At 47.7% G+C, this 17,675-nt stretch overlaps 1 protein-coding gene across 1 annotated transcript; it reads left to right on the top strand.

Annotated features, from left to right (window-relative positions):
• The first annotated feature begins 1,493 nt into the window (after window positions 1-1,493).
• On the top strand, window positions 1,494-15,282 carry ZNF544 (zinc finger protein 544). The gene is given in 7 exon segments (XM_008706467.2): window positions 1,494-1,978; window positions 7,012-7,103; window positions 8,450-8,504; window positions 8,637-8,763; window positions 9,073-9,156; window positions 12,660-14,518; window positions 14,520-15,282. Coding segments are annotated over 6 exon segments (2,271 nt in total). The 5' UTR covers window positions 1,494-1,978; window positions 7,012-7,059; the 3' UTR covers window positions 14,622-15,282.
• The last annotated feature ends 2,393 nt before the right edge of the window (window positions 15,283-17,675 follow it).

Consider the following 17,675-nt stretch of genomic DNA (forward strand, 5'->3'; position numbering starts at 1 on the left):
GCTGGCTTCCTGAAAGTGCTGGCATGGCAGTACTGCTCTACACATTATACACAGATAACACTGCCCAGAGACAATGAAAGGGGACATACTAGTGTCTTACGTCCATTTTTGAGAGAACTTCCCCCCAGAAGCCCCCAGCAGATGTGTCATTTCCCCTTGCCTAATTCAGTAACACAGCAAGAGGCACGAGCCCACTCCATCAAGATTCTCCCTTTGGAAGCTAGATTAAAGACTTCCTGGAAGAGGGGCGCCTGGGTGGCACAGCGGTTAAGCGTCGGCCTTTGGCTCAGGGCGTGATCCGGGCATTATGGGATCGAGCCCCACATCAGGCTCCTCCGCTGTGAGCCTGCTTCTTCCTCTCCCACTCCCCCTGCTTGTGTTCCCTCTCTCGCTGGCTGTCTCTGTCGAATAAATAAATAAAATCTTAAAAAAAAAAAAAAGACTTCCTGGAAGAATCTACAGATTGCAGGGTCCTGTTAACAAGCATGAAGTACTCAAGTAAGAAGATGATGGCTGTTGGGTCAGCCCCAGGAAGAGTCCAAGCAAGGAAGGCTGGTCACAGGAGCACCTCAGACACAAGGAAACAACATTTCAGGCGCTTACGAGGCTCGAGCAGAGCCAGAGTCGCTCCCGCCAGTAGGCGGGCCTGGGAAGGTAACTGTGGTCTCCCTCGTTTGAGAGCCGGGGTAGGTCAGCAGCCGGGGGGGTCTCAGACTGACCCCAGAACGACGCAGTGAGATAGCACACGTAACAGTGGACAGACCATATGTAATAGAACGGGCCCAAACAGGACGTGGTCACTAACTGCCAGCTTCCCTATTTCTTGCCCCTGTCCCACTTAGGGCCAACCGGAGAAAGCCAACTATGCTCCCCTAAGCAATCCTAAACCTAGAAGGCCCGCTTAGAGTTAGCCGGTCTCTGGCTTCCACACTCGACAAAGACCATCCAAGGCGCACCGAGGCCACTCCCCTGCCTGCCTTTGAGCCTCCGCAGAATGCACAGGACGGTGGCGGACGGCGTCGCTTGAGCAGGTTCGGGGTCGACAGCCGTTCCTAGCCCCCTTCAAGGCGTCTTCGTTCACTTCCACAGCGGGTCGAGGCGACTGAAAAGCCAACGAGGAAAGGGTGCGGCCGAGCGCAGTTCGGACACGAACCCAGGCCTCGACGCTGGTCACAGACGTCCGCCATTCTGGCGTCGCGGCCTCAGTCGCCGGCTGAGGAGAATGAGTCGCGTCCGTGAACCCGGGCTACGGGGAGAGGCACGCCACGGGACGCAGCCCAAGGAAAACAATTGTCTAAACCATAACACGACCCGCTGTAAAAGGGAAAAGGCAACCTTCGAGTCTCAGGCCCCCGCCCGGGGACCAGACACCTCCGCCCCCGACGGAGTCCGGTAGCAACAGTCCCCGCCGCACTGCCTTCTGGGACTTGCAGTTGGTTGCACCAAGCGCGCGCACTTCCGCCCTCCACCGGAAGCGCCGGCATTACTCCGCGCGTTCAGGTGAGCCTGAAATCCGGGACCGACGCGGACGCTCAGCTGTGGGCGGGGCCAGGCGGGACCTCTGTGACCTGGGCGGTGCCGGGGGGGAGGAAGCGGGACCCGCAGGGGTCCGTTTTGCGCGGCGGAACTGGGGCCTGTCAGATGCGAGTCCCTCTGCCTGCAGAAACCGGGAGGAAGCTGGCGCAGCCAGGGCCCCTCCTGCGGCAGAGTGCAGCTGGGTGTGATCTTGTCTGAGGTTCTCCTACTCTGGAACAGAAGCTCTCCTGCTGCAAAGAAGGCCAGCTGTTGAGGGTGTCAGGCCGGCGTATGGGAAGGAATCTGGGGCTTGCCCACCCAGACGCGTCTTTTTTCCTCTCTCGGTTCGTTAACGCCACTTACCGCGCAGGCGCTCTGTGCAGGAGGTGGTAGCGGCAGCCCCGGCAAGTGAGGATTTCTTTACCCCAGCAGCCTCAGAACTTGGACACGTTTTCTTCCACTGGTACGTGATCTTGAACTCAGTTTGAAGACAAAGTGCATGTTTTCCAGGTGAACAAAGAATTAGAGACAGTCCAGCAAACTCTGGGTCTACGGTATTGGGGTGCCTGGATTGGGTGTGTTTGTTGATACCCCATGTTAGGAGCTGGGTTAGAGGGGTCTGGAGGTGTAAAGAGCCGGGACATAAAGCTGTCCTGTGCGTGAGAGCTTAAGAGTTGGATTTCAAAAAGCCTCAGAGTAGAAGCATCTGGCTGTAGAAATAACTCAGTGCAAGAGAGAATGCAAAGGGAGTAGGAATAGCTGAGGACTCTGAGCTTCCATTTCTAGTGAGGAACCAGGATAGAGGTCACAGAGAACTCTTGGTCACTCAGATCTGTTGAGTTGAGGAGTCTGTTGGATGTAGGGGTGGAAATAGAGGAGGAAATGGCAGTGGCAGGGAGGTCTAAGACTGAACATGAAGCCTGGGGCAGCACTTGAAACCCCACCCCACAGGCAGGGAAAGAGCAAACTGGAAAAGGAACGAGAAAGCAGCCTCCGCCCCAGCCCTGCAGACAGAGGGACCCTGCCACACCAGCCACCCTCAGGTCCAGCATGAGGAATAGAAGGTGAATTTTATGTTCAAGTATAATCGATGTGACCAAATCTGTGTCCTGTGTGTCAATGTGACATTAAGCTCTATAAATGCAACTCATTTAATCCTCAGAGCAGCACCATGACACAAGGCCTGCTATTCTCCCAGATGTCTACAGAAGAGGAAACTGAGGCCTAGGGAGGTTAAGGAGGTCTGTTTAAGAACTAGGAACTACAGGGGCGCCTGGGTGGTGTAGTCGTTAATCGTCTGCCTTCCGCTCAGGGCGTGATCCCAGTGTTCTGAGATCGAGCCCCACATCAGGCTTCTCTGCTAGGAGCCTGCGTCTTCCTCTCCCACTCCCCCCACTTGTGTTCCATCTCTCGCTGGCTGTCTCTCTCTGTCAAATAAATAAATGAAATCTTTAAAAAAAAAACAAAAACAGAAAAACTAGGAACTACAGAGGCAAGTGGTGGAGCTGGGACTTTGAAAGCAGGCAATTTGACTTAAGAGTAGCGTTCCCAGCCCTTGCCCTCAGATGCCTCCAGACAAGGAATGGGAGGGTGGAAATAGTCACAGGCAGTAGGAGACTGCCCAGGGATGGGCAGGAGTCTCAGAACAAGATAGATAGATGTAGAATCTTGATGAGCTTTCTTGGGTGTGGTGTACATTTGTAGTGTGTATGTTTAGGAGTGAGATGGCAGAGAGACGATGGACAGGATGAAGAGGGAGAGACTGGAGTGTTGGCTGCTCTGAGGGCCTAGCTGTTAGGAACAGGAGCATGGAAGTAACTGGAAGGGGGGGGGGACACTGGGATACAAGAGTTTACTTGATCAGAAGGTTTGTGGCCCAGGAGCCTCTGCTTTTGCCAGCCGTCACCTCTCCTCCATCCGTGACCCTCCTACCTCCCTCTTTATCAGGATCATTGTGTTGACATCAGGCCCACCAGAAAATCTGGGATAATCTCCCCATCTCAAGATTCTGAACTGAATCACTTTTCCAGAGTCCCTTTTGCCTGCAAGGTAACATAGTCACAAGTTCTTGGCACTAGCATATGGAAATATTTTGGGGGCCATTAGTCAGCCAACCACAGACATGGTAAAAAGATTTGCAAAACCCTAATCAGTCTGCAAAGCGGGGGGGATCAGCTGAGGCAGGTGCCCTGTGCCATGGGCAGAGGAGTAAAAGATGGTGTGGACACAGGTTTTGTGGCATCCTGGTGGGCGACAGACAGCCTTTTGCGTGGGTTCTCTTTCTGGTGAGTGAGCGGTGAGTGTCCTCGAAGTTTGCTGTCATTTCTGTCTTAAGTAGCTTCTGAGTTCTCCATTTTATTCAGGAAGAGAAGATGGTGAAAATAAAGTGAACTGAGTTGGACAGTTGGACAGAAAATCTGCTTTCTGCAGCTCTGCTAATCCATGAGATTGGCTCAGAGCTGAAGAGTCCTGGTGCGCCTGGAACACTGCCTTACCTTTGTAGAGCAGTTTCTCAACCTTGGCAGTATTGTTGGAAGCGGAGTCATCCTCTGGTAGGGGAGATGTTGAGTACTGCCTCTCACTTCTGCTCAGCCCTCTACAAGTCGTGACAACCACACGTCGCCAACATTGCCAGATGTCCTTGAGGGCAGACCTGCCCCCAATTGAGAACCACTGCTCTATAGAAAGAGCCAATTTTCTCACACATCCTGGAGATGTGTTTCTCTTTGTGGCTTTGTCCTTTAGTTGAGCCTGATGCTCACTTTGTAGGGGTGTCCCGAAGTAAACAGAGACATTTTATCAGGTAGGATGATCCCCTCTGGCTCAGAGGTTACCTCCCAGCAGCTGGTCAGGGAACAGGACTTTCGTTGGAATGTGTGGGGCATGGACCACCCAGGCCTGCTGAGTCAACCTGTTATGCACGCTCACTCTATCAGGTGTGTGCTGTGGACAGTGTGGTCATTCCAGCGTCATTGTGGATGGATGGGACTTTTACCTTTTTCGTGTGGGGTTTTTTCTGTTCTTTTAAGTTAATGCTGGGATTCAGGTAAATGTGTACTCACACCAGCTCCAAAAGTTGAAAGTTGAACATTGTGTCAAAGTTATGTTCTGCCTTAAATGTTTTTTTAGTGGGATACAAGTCTAATCATTCTGGCATTCCATTTATTTCTTTTTTTTTTTTTAAGATTTTATTTATTCATTTGACAGAGATAGAGACAGCCAGCGAGAGAGGGAACACAGGCAGGGGGAGTGGAAGAGGAAGAAGCAGGCTTCCAGCGGAGGAGCCTGATGTGGGGCTCGATCCCAGAACGCTGGGATCACGCCCTGAGCTGAAGGCAGATGCTTAACCACTGAGCCACCCAGGTGCCCCTGGCATTCCATTTTTTGCATGGTTATTGCTGCCTTATCTGTACTGGCCTGAATGCCAAGGTCAGAGACAACCCTGCATTTTGAAGCCATTGTCTTCTGCTTCAGTAGTGAACTGGCTACTCAGTAGTCTCTCCTATCTCTCTCTCTCTCTATTTATCTGTTTAAAATTTTATTTATTTTTAGCGCATGCTGGGTTGGGGGAGGGGTAGTGGCAGAGGGAGAGGGAGAGAAAGAGTCTTAAGCAGGCTCCACACCCAGCACAGAGCCCAACACACAGGCTTGATGCAGGGCTCAATCTCACAACCCTGAGATCATGACCTGAACTGAAGTTAAGAGTAGGACACTTAACCAACTGAGCCACTCAGGTAGCCCAGCACTCTCTCCTTTTTATAATGATTCTCAGAGGACTTGAGTGCTCATTTTACCTGAAGGATATTAGGTTTGTGTGAGAAAGAGATTGGAACCCACCATGAAGGTGATGGCCAGAAAAGAATGTCTGCAGAATTAAGTTTGGGAAAGGAGTTCTCAGACCCCAGATGTGTTGGAAGCAGTAGTGTTCTCAGAGAGAGCACAGTGGGAAGGTGCCTCTGGGGCTTTTCTGGTTTTAGCAGCTGTTAAGTGTTGAGGTCCTGGCCCATCTGTAGGCACTGTGCTCCTACTGGCTCTGGCCAGGAGTGGCCCCCAACACCCTCTCTGGGGAGCTCAGGACCTAAGAGAAACCCCAGCACCTGGAGAAGCCCCAAGAGGAGAAGACACTGGTTGAGGAACTGACTCAAACATTTGAAGGCAAAGGTGAGAACTGCCAAAAATGTGAGGCATGGAGAGAGCACACTTTCCCTGATATATGACTTGATTCTTGATTCTCCAGGAAGATGGGTTTTATAGAGAAAGTAGAATAAGAAAAATGCCAGTTTTAGTCCTGGGAGAACAGCAGGTGTCTGCCTTCTGGAAGCAACGAATGAGAGGTCTGGGTTTCCCTGGGCCTCCAGCCCAGATGATAGTTGTTCTGTTTCAAGGGGGTGAGGGTCCAAGGCTCTTTGTGACCTGGATGGCACCATACAAATGAAAGATGCCAGAATCCAGCAGAATGAGCAGTGGCTCCATGTGAACAAACGCACAAATGCAGCATACATTTCTGGACTGTTGGGTCATCCCGAATGAGCAGTGACTGGGTAGATGGTGTGTGTGCACACAAGTAGAGCTGTGCTTTTGATACAAGTGGGTGAGCGGGAGGCAAATATGGGGAAGGGTTTAAGGCAAGATCTGGCAGGACTTTTGCCTGGCTGTCTCAGTGAGACAGTCACATGACTGCAGCCAAGCTCTTAGATAAGTAGAGTATGGGAAGCAATGACAAAGTCCAGTAAAGTAGCGGATGATGGTGTGCCCCCCCTCCCCCCGCACATACACAGTGGGGCAGCATCCTGCATGTTCAGAGTGGCTTGGGGGAATGCGCACCTGGGACAGCAGCCCCCAACAGAGTGCCCTTAGCTGTCCTCCTTAGGACAGCTTAGGATTTTCATCCTCCTTGTCCCCATCCCCCCCGACCCCATTTTTGGAAACCAGCTGGTGTTTTACTGTGATACTTTAAAATTGTGCAATTTTTTTTTTGAAGCCAGCTCATGTTTCAGTGGTATTTAAAAATTGCACAGTTTTCTTGGAAGACCACCTGATGTTTTATTGGGATATTTTGAAATTGTACACTTGTCTTAACACTCTTCTTCTACGTCCCCCAACTTGGTCTCTTGAAAGGACGGGAACAACTGGCCAGTCCTTTATTTGGGTGTTGATGGATGGCTGTGATCTGTGGGCACACAGTTCAGATATACCCACCTGTGCCTAGGCATTTTCTTTGAGCCTGGGATAGGCCAGGTCCATCCCTAGGCTCAGATCTGGTCAGGCTGGCCCATTCCACATCTGGAAAGCTGGCTTGGCTGCCACAGCTGGCCGCAGAGCCTTGGACTTTTTAAGGTACTTGGTCAGAGCCTGTCTCCCAACTCCTCATACCCTAAGGGAATGTTCCTCAAATGGTACTGGCAGCCCTCTCCTTTGTCTGGGGTTGGGAGTGGGCTCAGTTGCCTGGGCTTACTGAGGTGGGGCTGAATTCCTTATTGTTCCCTGCTTTACCAGACCTGCCTCCTGAGGACCTCTGCCCTCTTCAGGACAGCTTCTTCAGGTATGAGGAGGAAATGGAACCACATTCTCATGCGGTCCCGTGCCAGGTGAGTTAGGGACCTTTTCTCTCTTTGCCTCAGTCTCCTCAGCTGTAAAAATGGGTCCAGGAATAGTACCCACCTCCTCAGGCCAGCACATGAGAGCACTGTAATGCTTCCCTGTGCCTTCATGTGAAAGCCAAAGGCTCTCTATAGATAAAGCACCTGCCCTGTATGGATGAGCCAGGAGCTCCTGGGAGCAGACCGAACATGAGTCTGCCACACCTGGTTCCCTGGGACAGGTCTCTGGCTCAGACTCTTTGTTTGTGATGGCTGCACAGCAGGCTCTTGAGGATGGGCAGAACTAAGCCTCCATACCCCATTCAGCCACGCAGGGCCCTTGACCCTCACTGAGACTACTCAGGAGGGCAGCCAAGAGTATCCCCTTAAAGCGCCATAGTTGCCCTTAGATGGCTCACCGTGCAGCACACAGTGGGGTGAGGGGTGGGTCCCTGACCTTACTGAGCGTCCCAGCACATTGTCTTTGTGCTTCCTGGGTGCCAGAGGGTTACTTCCCCTCACGTCCTGTGAGACTCCCTGATGTGGGAGGCTGTCTTCATGAGGGAGGGCAGCTCATGCTAGAGGAGTTCAGGGATGTGTCCATCAAGTAAGTCATGAAACTGAGATGCCAACTCAGGCCAGGCCCCCCAAGGCCAGGACACCTGGCTGTTGGCCTGTCAGCCTTCTTTGAGAGCAGGCTTGACCCAGCACTTTCTGTAGAGGCCCAGGTGAGAACTGTTTTAGGCTCTGTGGGCCACACATAGTCTTCTGTCTCATTCTTTTTTCACATAGTCCTTTAAAAATGTAAAAATCCATTCTTACCTATATTAGTCTGTTTGTGCTGCCGTAACAAGATTCCACTGGGTGGTATTAAATAACGGACATTTATTTTCTCTCAGTTCTGGAAACTGGAAGTCCAAGATCAAGGTGCCAGCAATGTTGCTTTCTAGTGGGGACTCTCTTCCTGACCTGCAGATGGCACCTTCTCTGGGTCCTCACATGGTAGGGAGTGAGACCCCTGGTGTCACCTCTTCCGCTTATACAGACACCAGTCTCACAAATGAGAGCCCTGCCCTTATGACCTGCGTTAGCCTTTATTACTTCTATAAAGGCCCTGTCTCCAAATATAGTCACTTTGGGGGATAGGCCCTCAACGTGTGAGTGAGTTTGGGGGGAAACAATTCAGCTCATGGCATTAGCCTTCTAAAAATATACCATAGCCCTGATTAGTCCTGTGGGCCAAAGTTTGCTGATCCTTGATTTAGAACATGCTCTTTGGCTTCAAATCTGTGATTTTGTGGAGAAGCTAGGGGGTGCGGATCTCTGAGTGGGGTTCCTGTTGTTTCCTACTACAGAAAATCAGAGAGAAGTGAGAACACCACAGGCCTGGGTCTGTATCTGATCCCAAAGGTGGGAACCCCATGAGGGCTCATAGATGTCATCTTGAGCCCGCATCCTCTCCCTCCCAGTGCTGCCCATCCCCCTGACCCAACATCCACACTGGGGAAGCAGAGTCCCATGGTAACATAGGTGATGTTTCAGCCATCTGTGAGCTTCAAGGACGTGGCTGTGACCTTCACGCAGGAGGAGTGGGGACAGCTGAATCTGGCCCAGAGGAGACTGTACCGCAACGTGACTCTGGAGACCTGGAGCCACCTGGTCTCTCTGGGTAAGCCAAGCTCTGCCCATCACAGCAGTTTCTGTTTCAGGGACTCAAAGCTCTGGCTCTTCTTAAGGGTATGCCCGGGCTGGACCAGAGCATTCCAGAAATGGATTTCTTTGAGATACAGGTCCTGGATATTGCCACTCATTCTGCCTGTAAGGAGCCAAGCATTTTGCTGGGATTTTCCTTGGGATGTGCAGGGCCCTCCTCATCCATCCACATCTGACCCCAGGGACTGAGGGCTGGGCCAGAGGACGCAGTTCTCCTCCTCTCCAAGCAGAGCACAAAGTCCTGTGTTTTTCCACCATTGACCAGGACTTCTGCTTTCCAAACCGGATGTGATCAGCTGGCTGGAGCAAGGACAAGACTCATGGAGGGCAGAACAGGGACCTCCCCAAGGTGAGAGCAGGCCAGAGACCTGGTGAGTTAACATGGCAAGATTGCTCTCCACAGGACCCTGGGTCCAAAGAGGGGAGGAGGAGCAGAGAGCTTCCTTGGGTGTTCTCTGCTGCTTCCTCACATCCAAGGCAACCACATTCTCATCCACATAGGCCTATCCCTCTGTCCCCATGAAAAACACATGTCACTGTTGTCCCAACGTTTCTCATGTGTGGGTTCATTTCAGTTCCCATCTTCCCTTTGATCTTCATCCCTCAGCTGCTTCATCTATTCCTGGGTCCTTGTGCCCCCTCTTTTCCTTGAGTCCCTTACCCTGACTTCCACCCAGGGCAGCAGCTCCTCAGATCTCTCCATCACGCCTGGTCTTTCCCTATAGTTGGGTGTCCATCCCTCCTCCATGTTGGACATTCCTACAACTTCTAGATGATCCAGAGGTGTGGTGAGAACTTGTGCATCCTAGGAAATGGCAATGACCTATTCCTTCCAGAAGGATTCCTACTAACTCAGTTCCTGGGCTTGTTTTCCCACCTCTTCTCATCCCATAGGCCCACCTCCTTATATGCCCCAGTGTCTCAGCCGGATTGGAACTCTTTTTTTTTTTTTTTCTTTAATAGCCATATTGAGATAAAATTCACATGCCATACGATTCACTCATTTAAAGCATGCAAAGGATTTTAGTATATTCACAGCATGTGCATCTGTCACTATAATCAATTTTAGAACATGTTCATCACTGCAACTAATTAGGCTGGTTCTGATTTTTTTGTTGTTGTTTTGTTTTAATTAATAGACTTTATTTATTAGAGCAGTTTTATGTTTACCAGAAGTTGAACAGAAAGTACAGAGCTCCCATCTACCACCCTTCCCCACCACAAACACAGTTTCCTCCGTTATTAATATCTTATATTCTGTGGTACATTTGTTACAGTGGGTGAAGATGTATTCACACGTTACCAGTAGAGATCAGTAGTTTACATTAGGTTCATTCTTGGTGGTGTACATTCTGCGGGTTTGGGTAAATGTATAATGCCGTATCTCCATCATTATAGTGTCATGTAAAGTAGTTCCACTGCCCTAAATATCCTCTGTGTCCACCTATTTTTCCCTCCCTCTGTCCTAACTCCTGGAAACCACTGGTTATTTTACTCTTTCTAGTTTTACCTTTTCCAGAATGTCCTGTAGTTGGAATCTTGCAGTATGTGGCCTTTCTTAACTGAAAGCAGCCACTGTGTGTCCTTCACACCACCTTCGACCTTCACACTACCTTGTGACATTCCTTTAGCCAGAGGTGTTGGGTTTATCTTACATGTTTCTGCTCTTTCTTACCCTGTAACTCTCACCTATAGCCTCTGTTATTTTTCCCTCTGAAGTGTCACCTACTTTTACTTGTCCTTGGCCCTTCAAATGATGCCATTCTGAATTCAGTTTATGGGTGGCATCTTTCTTCTCATCTGTCATAGATACTACTTTCTAGCTGACCCACACAGTCTGTTTTCCTCATTTTGCGATCTTGATGGAGACACTGTGTAAAATGTCTAACTTCCTTTGCCCAGTTTCCAATGACCAGGCACAGCTTGGACACATCTTAGCCACCCAAAGACTTCTTTCCTTCTTCCTGTCTCCAAATACCCTTTCACTCCCTTTCATTAGGCCATTGTTTCATTTGAAAAAGTTCTCATCATCAGGGATTCCAAGGCAACACCAAACAGGAACACAGCACAGAGTCTTGGGAAGGAGAACAGTGTTGGGCATGGAGGGCATTGGACTTAGATAAGGACTTTGTCCAAGAGGGAAATGTCCTCCTGGAAGTCAGAGGAGGGCCACAGAGCGTAATTAATATTTTGCAAAACAGAGGATCCTTGTCTCCTTAGCAGACATGGAGAGTGAAGCATGGGGACTTGATCAGAAGTCTTGATAGTACCAGACGTGGGTGGCTACATGACTGAAATGGGGAGAGTGACAAGTAAAGGGGGAATCATGGAGGACCCAGGCAAGGTCCTGAGCTGAGAACCTGTACCACTCATTAGAGGCCCAATATTTCAACAAAGGGAGGAATCCCTGTTAGGACAATAAAAGGGGTGCTCATATCAATGGAACCACGTGCTGCCAGTGCACTGCCAGCCAGGCTCCTTTTGCAATTCCCATATCGGTTCATTTGTGCGTCCAAGTAAATCTTGTAAGCTAAGGATTTTTATTCCTGGCTTGCCGTCAAGGAAAATGAGCTTTACAAGTTGCTAGTTAGTAAGCCCAGTTGTAGCCCAGCCTGGCCAACTACTGCTTCAAGGACTACAGTGCTTTCCAGGAAGTCTGTGGCATTGGTTACAGAGTGGTTGAAGAGCTTTTCTTCTGTGGGTAGCCTGAAGAAATAGTAGAAATGGTGCGTTAAGAATATTAAGTCGGTGTTGGTGTTTGGGATCCTGTTTCAAGATCCAGAATCTGAAAATAGACTAAGATTCTGGGTCAGTAATCGAGGTTGAGGTACCAGTTAGGCTCTTGTATTAATTTCCTGTGGCTGCTGTAACAGATTACCAGTTGAGTGGCTTAAAACAACATGAATCAGGGGCGCCTGGGTGGCACAGTGGTTAAGCGTCTGCCTTCCGCTCAGGGCGTGATCCCGGCGTTCTGGGATCGAGCCCCACATCAGGCTCCTCCGCTATGAGCCTGTTTCTTCCTCTCCCACTCCCCCTGCTTGTGTTCCCTCTCTCGCTGGCTGTCTCTATCTCTGTCGAATAAATAAATAAAATCTTTAAAAAAAAAAAAAAAACATGAATTGATTCTCCCACAGTTCTGGAGGCCAGAAACCTGACATCAGTACCATTGGGCTGAAACCAGGGTGTAGAGTCATGCTCCCTTGGAAGGTTCCAGGAGGAAATCTGTTCCTTGTCTCTTCCAGCTTCTGATGGCTGCAGCATTCCTTGGTTTGTGCCCACATCACTTCAGTCTTTAAGGCCAGCATCTTCAAATCTCTTTGTTCCGTGTTCCTATCACCTCTGTGTGTATCAAATCTCTACCTCCCCCTTACAAGAACACTTCTGGTGACATTTAGGGCCTACACAGATACTCTCCGTATCTCAGGTTCCTTAATATAAGCATTGGCAAAGACCCTTTTTCCAAATCAGGTACCACATTCACAGGCTTCCCAGGCAATGAGAATGTAGGTATCTTTTGTGATTATTGAGGGCTGTATACCGTTAGGCCCAGCTATTTTGTGGATCCCTTCTTTAATCTTTACCCTCCCCTGCTTATTCTTATTCCTCTTCTCCCTCTTTGGGGACCAGTCCTCCTGGGTCACCTCTTCATTATCTTTGCTTTTTTTTTATACTTTATCACCGATATCCTATTTGCTGATCCATCCCCCCCCTTTTATTAACATCCTGCATGAAATAACAATCCATGGATTAGAAACAAACCCAGAAACACCTCTTACACTTGGTTGTCTCCTTCATCCCATCCTCCCCCTCTAATGCATCCTCAGTAAATCAGGTATTTTGGATTTCTCTCAGACTGGAAGAATACATTTGAAAAGAAAGAGTCAGCTTCCAAAGAGGATTTTGCTGTGGAAGAAGCATTCCACCACATAGAAATGAAACACTGCATATGGGAGGAGGGCCCCTGGTTGGTGTCATTAGGAGAAAGGCAGGATTGGAGGAACCAGGTAAAGAAGCACCAGGAGGACTCTTTGAGTCAAATGGTACTTACCTCACAGACACTGTCTGCTCAAGGGGAACATTGTGAGCATGACCTTGGGGGAAGCTACCTGAGTGTAAGCCTTCTATCTCCAACATTACGCAAAAGAACACATTTCCATACGTTTGACTCACAGGTTAAAAAGTTGAAACAGAATTCATTTTTCATTAATCACAAGAAAGGCTGGGCTGATCAGAAGCCCTATGAAAATCACCAAAGTGCTAGAGCCTTCTGTCAGAGCATTTATTTGAATAAACTTGGAAATGTTGAAATGAGAAATAAAAAGCTTTATGAATATACTGTCAGTAGTGACTCCTTCAACTATGGCACCTCCCTTCGATTTCATAATAGGCATTTTTCAGCAGAGAACAACAGTAACTGTACAGACTATGGAAACATTATTAATCATAGCATGTCTCTGAATGAACACAACCCGATGCATTTTAGAGAATGTCAGGATGAGTGTGATGAATGCCTTGTACAAACTGAAATAAATGATCCTAGAGAAGCACCACTTAGATGTGAGGAGGAACATAATGCCTTCCACACAGCCTCATCTTTTGCTCACTGTGACATCGTTCAGACTGGAAAGAAGTCACATGCATGCAATCAGTGTGGAAAATCTTTCAGCTGTTGCTCTAAGCTTGTTATACACCTGAGAACCCACACTGGAGAAAAGCCCTATGAATGTACTCAGTGTGGGAAGTCTTTCAGCCAGAGCTATAGCCTCGTCATCCATCAGAGAACCCACACCGGAGAAAAGCCCTATGAATGTAACCAGTGTGGGAAATCCTTCACCCAGAGTTCCAAACTTATTAGGCATCAGCGAACTCACACTGGAGAAAAACCATATAAATGTCACGAATGTGGAAAATCTTTCAAGTGGAACTCTAACCTTATTGTCCATCGAAGAATCCATACTGGAGAGAAACCTTATGAGTGTACTCATTGTGGAAAGTCCTTCAGCCAAAGCTCTGACTTTGTTGCACATAAAAGGACTCACACTGGAGAGAAACCCTATGAATGTAACCAGTGTGGAAAGTCCTTCATTCGAAGCACTCAACTTTTTAGGCATCTGCGAACTCACACTGGAGAGAAGCCATATAAATGCAATCAGTGTGACAAAGCTTTCACTGGGAGCTCCCACCTTATTGAGCATCAGAGAACTCATACTGGAGAGAAACCTTTTGAATGTAATCAGTGTGGGAAGGCCTTTACTGGGAGCTCTCGTCTTCTTTCACACGAGAGAATTCATTCTGGAGAGAAACCATACGAATGTAACAACTGTGGGAAATCTTTTCGGCACCGATCACAGCTTGTTGTGCATCAGCGAATCCATACTGGAGAGAAACCTTATGAGTGCAGTCAATGTGGAAAAGCTTTCAGCCAGAGGTCTCCCCTCATTGTGCATCAAAGAACACACATCGGAGAGAAGCCCTATCAGTGTAACATGTGTATTAAAGCCTTCCGTCAGAGGTCACGCCTTACTGAACATGAGAGAACACATACTGGAGAAAAGCCCTATGAATGTATTGACTGTGGAAGAGCCTTTACTGATCGGTCGACACTTGCAAAACACGAGAGAACACACACTGGCGAGAAACCCTATGAATGTAATCATTGTGAAAAGGCCTTTAGTCAGCGATATCAACTTACTAGGCATCAGAGAATTCATATTAGAGAAAAAACTCTATGAATGTAATGAATGTGGGAAGATTTTCAGTTACAATAAATCCCTTATTCAACATGAAAAAACTCATGGGAGAGAAGCTGAATAATCAAGATGGGAAGCTCACAGCCAAACCTTTATTAGACATCAGGTGACAAAGGTATGACTGTCAGTGTGGTCTAATGACCATGTGCATCAGATTTGCTTGGAATGTTCTTGAAACTGCACATTACCAAGCTTACCTTGATCAACTAAATCAGAATCTCTGGCAGTAAAACCCAGGAGCCTACAGTTCCCCAAAGCAGCACAAGTAATTTGTACATTAAAATGTGTTTACATCTGCATTTAGATGAGAAGCTGTGAACATACCACTGATTTAAAACTGTCAGACCTCTTAGCAGGAGTTAGGAAATTCAGTATGTAGCTATACCCACCAAATAATCTTTTTAGTGTAAACAACCACCCAAACTTAATCAGACATTGACCCTGTAACACATTCCTAGAAATAGTGGACTGGAAGATGTTCTCTTCTTTAATCTTATTTTTTTGGACTGGAAGATATTCTTGATGTGAAGCCCCAGACACGCAATCTAAGAAGAACTCTGCATGACAAAGTTGGTATTGAGTGATGAAATATGAAGCCAGCCAATGTAAACTAGCAGTGAACACAACAAATTGGGGGAGGACTGAGGATGGAAAGTCTCCCAAATTGGTTTTTATTAGAATTAAAAGTAGACTCTGAATAAATCAAAGACTCTGTTGTGCTCTGATTTCACTTTGTTGCTCAATTAGGTTGACTATAATCAGAGCAGGGTGTATAGCATATATGGAAAATATTTACCAGGTGAAGTGAAAACAGGACCCAAAGTAGTATATACACAAAATGTTACAACCATATAAAAAACATGCACACAGATAGTTGGTTAAGAAGGTCCCTTCAGCAGCATGTTCAAAACAAAGGCCGAAATATAAGTCAACAATGGTGAAGAAAGTGGGAGAGGCCATAACGGCAGATTTGAGCAAGGTGAAAGCAGGTGTGAGAGCATCACCTGGAGGGGCAGAGTGGAAAGGCTGAAGCCTGGATCATGTGAAGAGAGGGCTGGAGCAGTAGAGGCCACAGCAGCCTAGCAGAGCTGTACACCAGGAGGTGGGCGGAGAAAAAGATCTTTGAAACTCCAAATTTTCTCTCCCTTCTCCCCTATTTTTCTTGCCTTACAGAGGGTATCTGGCTGTGAGTAAGCAGAAAATAGAGTAGGAAGCAAGTTACGTACTAAAAATAGTCTGGGGGACCAGGGAATTTGGTGGATTATGTTCCAAAACAAGGGCTGCCTTATTTGGATATCGTGAGGACCGTCACCCTAGCAGCTGGTTCTTGCACTTTTCACCCTCTAGCAAAGCATGCCATTAGACTGGTCTCACCCACCTATTTGAACTTCCCATCTTCTTTCATAGCCTCTTCAATATGGATGGGAGCCAAGGCGTGAAAGATGAAGAAAGCCTTCAACACGAGAGAGAAAAAAAATATGTAAGATAAAACAGAAGCCAGCCCCATGGGGTGCCTGGGTGGCTCAGTCATTCAGTGTCTGCCTTCAGCTCAGGTCATGATCCCAGGGGCCCCACATCAGGCTCCCTGCTCAGCAGGAAGCCTGCTTCTCCCTCTCCCACTCCCCCTGTTTGTGTTCCCTCTCTTGCCATGTCTCTCTGTCAAATAAATAAAATCTTTAAAAAAAAAGCCAACCCCAAAGAGAACATATATTTGGGGACCCAAATACTTAAAAGGTTTATTCCAGGAGTGAGTCAAAAAATAATTGCAAGTGAAAAATAAATCCAGGATGCCTTTTTTTTTTAAGATTGATTTTTTTAGAGAGAGCAAGAGGGGGAGGGGCAGAGGGAGAGGGAGAGAAGATCTCAAGCAGACTCCATGCTGCGTGCAGAGCCCAATGCATAACGATGAGATCACGACTTGAGCCCAAACCAAGAGTCAGATGCTTAACCGATTGAGCCACCCAGGCACCCCAAGATCCATGTATTTGACCCTGATGCTAATACTTCTTCTTAGAAGAAGCAGAGGACACATGAAATTGGAATAAAAGAGGGGGTTTTTAATCAGATTGTTCTGATTGGCCCTTCACTGAACAGTATTTGCATAGATAAGATATAAACAGTAGGTACTGAGTTTTTGTTTTTGTTTTTAAGGAAGAAAGCCAGAGCTATGACATGAGGATTTCATTATGGCAAGAGCAGAGCATCATTGTTCCCAGCACTGTCACGGACGGTAATGCTATAGTCTCTAGCTGTTGTACAAGGGGAGAGAGACATAGTGAGGAGACGAGTATCCTCATTTTAGGAAGCAGCCTCTTAAATATGATAGACAGGTTATTTAGGAGACCAAAAGTAGAGCATAAAACGGTAATATGTCAGAAATTGGAAGCAAATAGAGGAGCAACAGTGTGAGCTAAATCTACACTCCTGAGCAGAGCAGGAAGTCAGTAAAGTCTACAGGCCATAAAAGATCAGAATTACAGAGATGGCCTCAGGAAGAACTGGAACAGAAATGGTTAGAAGTCGTTGGTGGGCTGTGTGACTGTTGGGGAGGGTGGGGCTGGAGATCACTGGTTTTCATTTTATACCTTCAGTAGTAACTCATTCCCTGGTGGTACACTATCTATTTGGGTAACAGATTGCTTCCAGTGTGTGTCTCTAGGTGAGCAGAACAACGATACATGAGGACATCTGCAGTTGATTTGTGGGATTATATACAATTTTCTTTCTTTTGATTCAGTGTTGCTATAGTACTAGATTGACAATTCAAAAAGCTGGGGGGAGGGGGAAAGATGTCAGACTTTCCAATTTGCCAATTAGACTTTATCCAGAATCGCAGGAAGGCTCCTTGATTTCTTAGAAGTCCCTGGTATTAAAGGGGGGTGGCTTAGTCTTTTAAGACTTGATTTTCCGGAAACCTTAATACCAGGAAGTCAGAAGACCCCCAAGAGTGGGGACCTGGAGAGGTGCTGGTATCCTGGGACAAGATGGGACAACACAGTTGTGTGAATTTGCATAACCAAGTACTGAATGTACTTCCCTCAAGGTCACTCTGGCAGTTACCTGGTATCTATCATAAAACCCTTTAAGTAATATAGCTCTCATGATTTATATGCGACCC

The sequence above is a fragment of the Ursus maritimus genome, unplaced genomic scaffold (genome assembly GCF_017311325.1).
Source record: "Ursus maritimus isolate PB19 unplaced genomic scaffold, ASM1731132v1 scaffold_19, whole genome shotgun sequence".
Taxonomy (NCBI): Eukaryota; Metazoa; Chordata; class Mammalia; order Carnivora; family Ursidae; genus Ursus; species Ursus maritimus.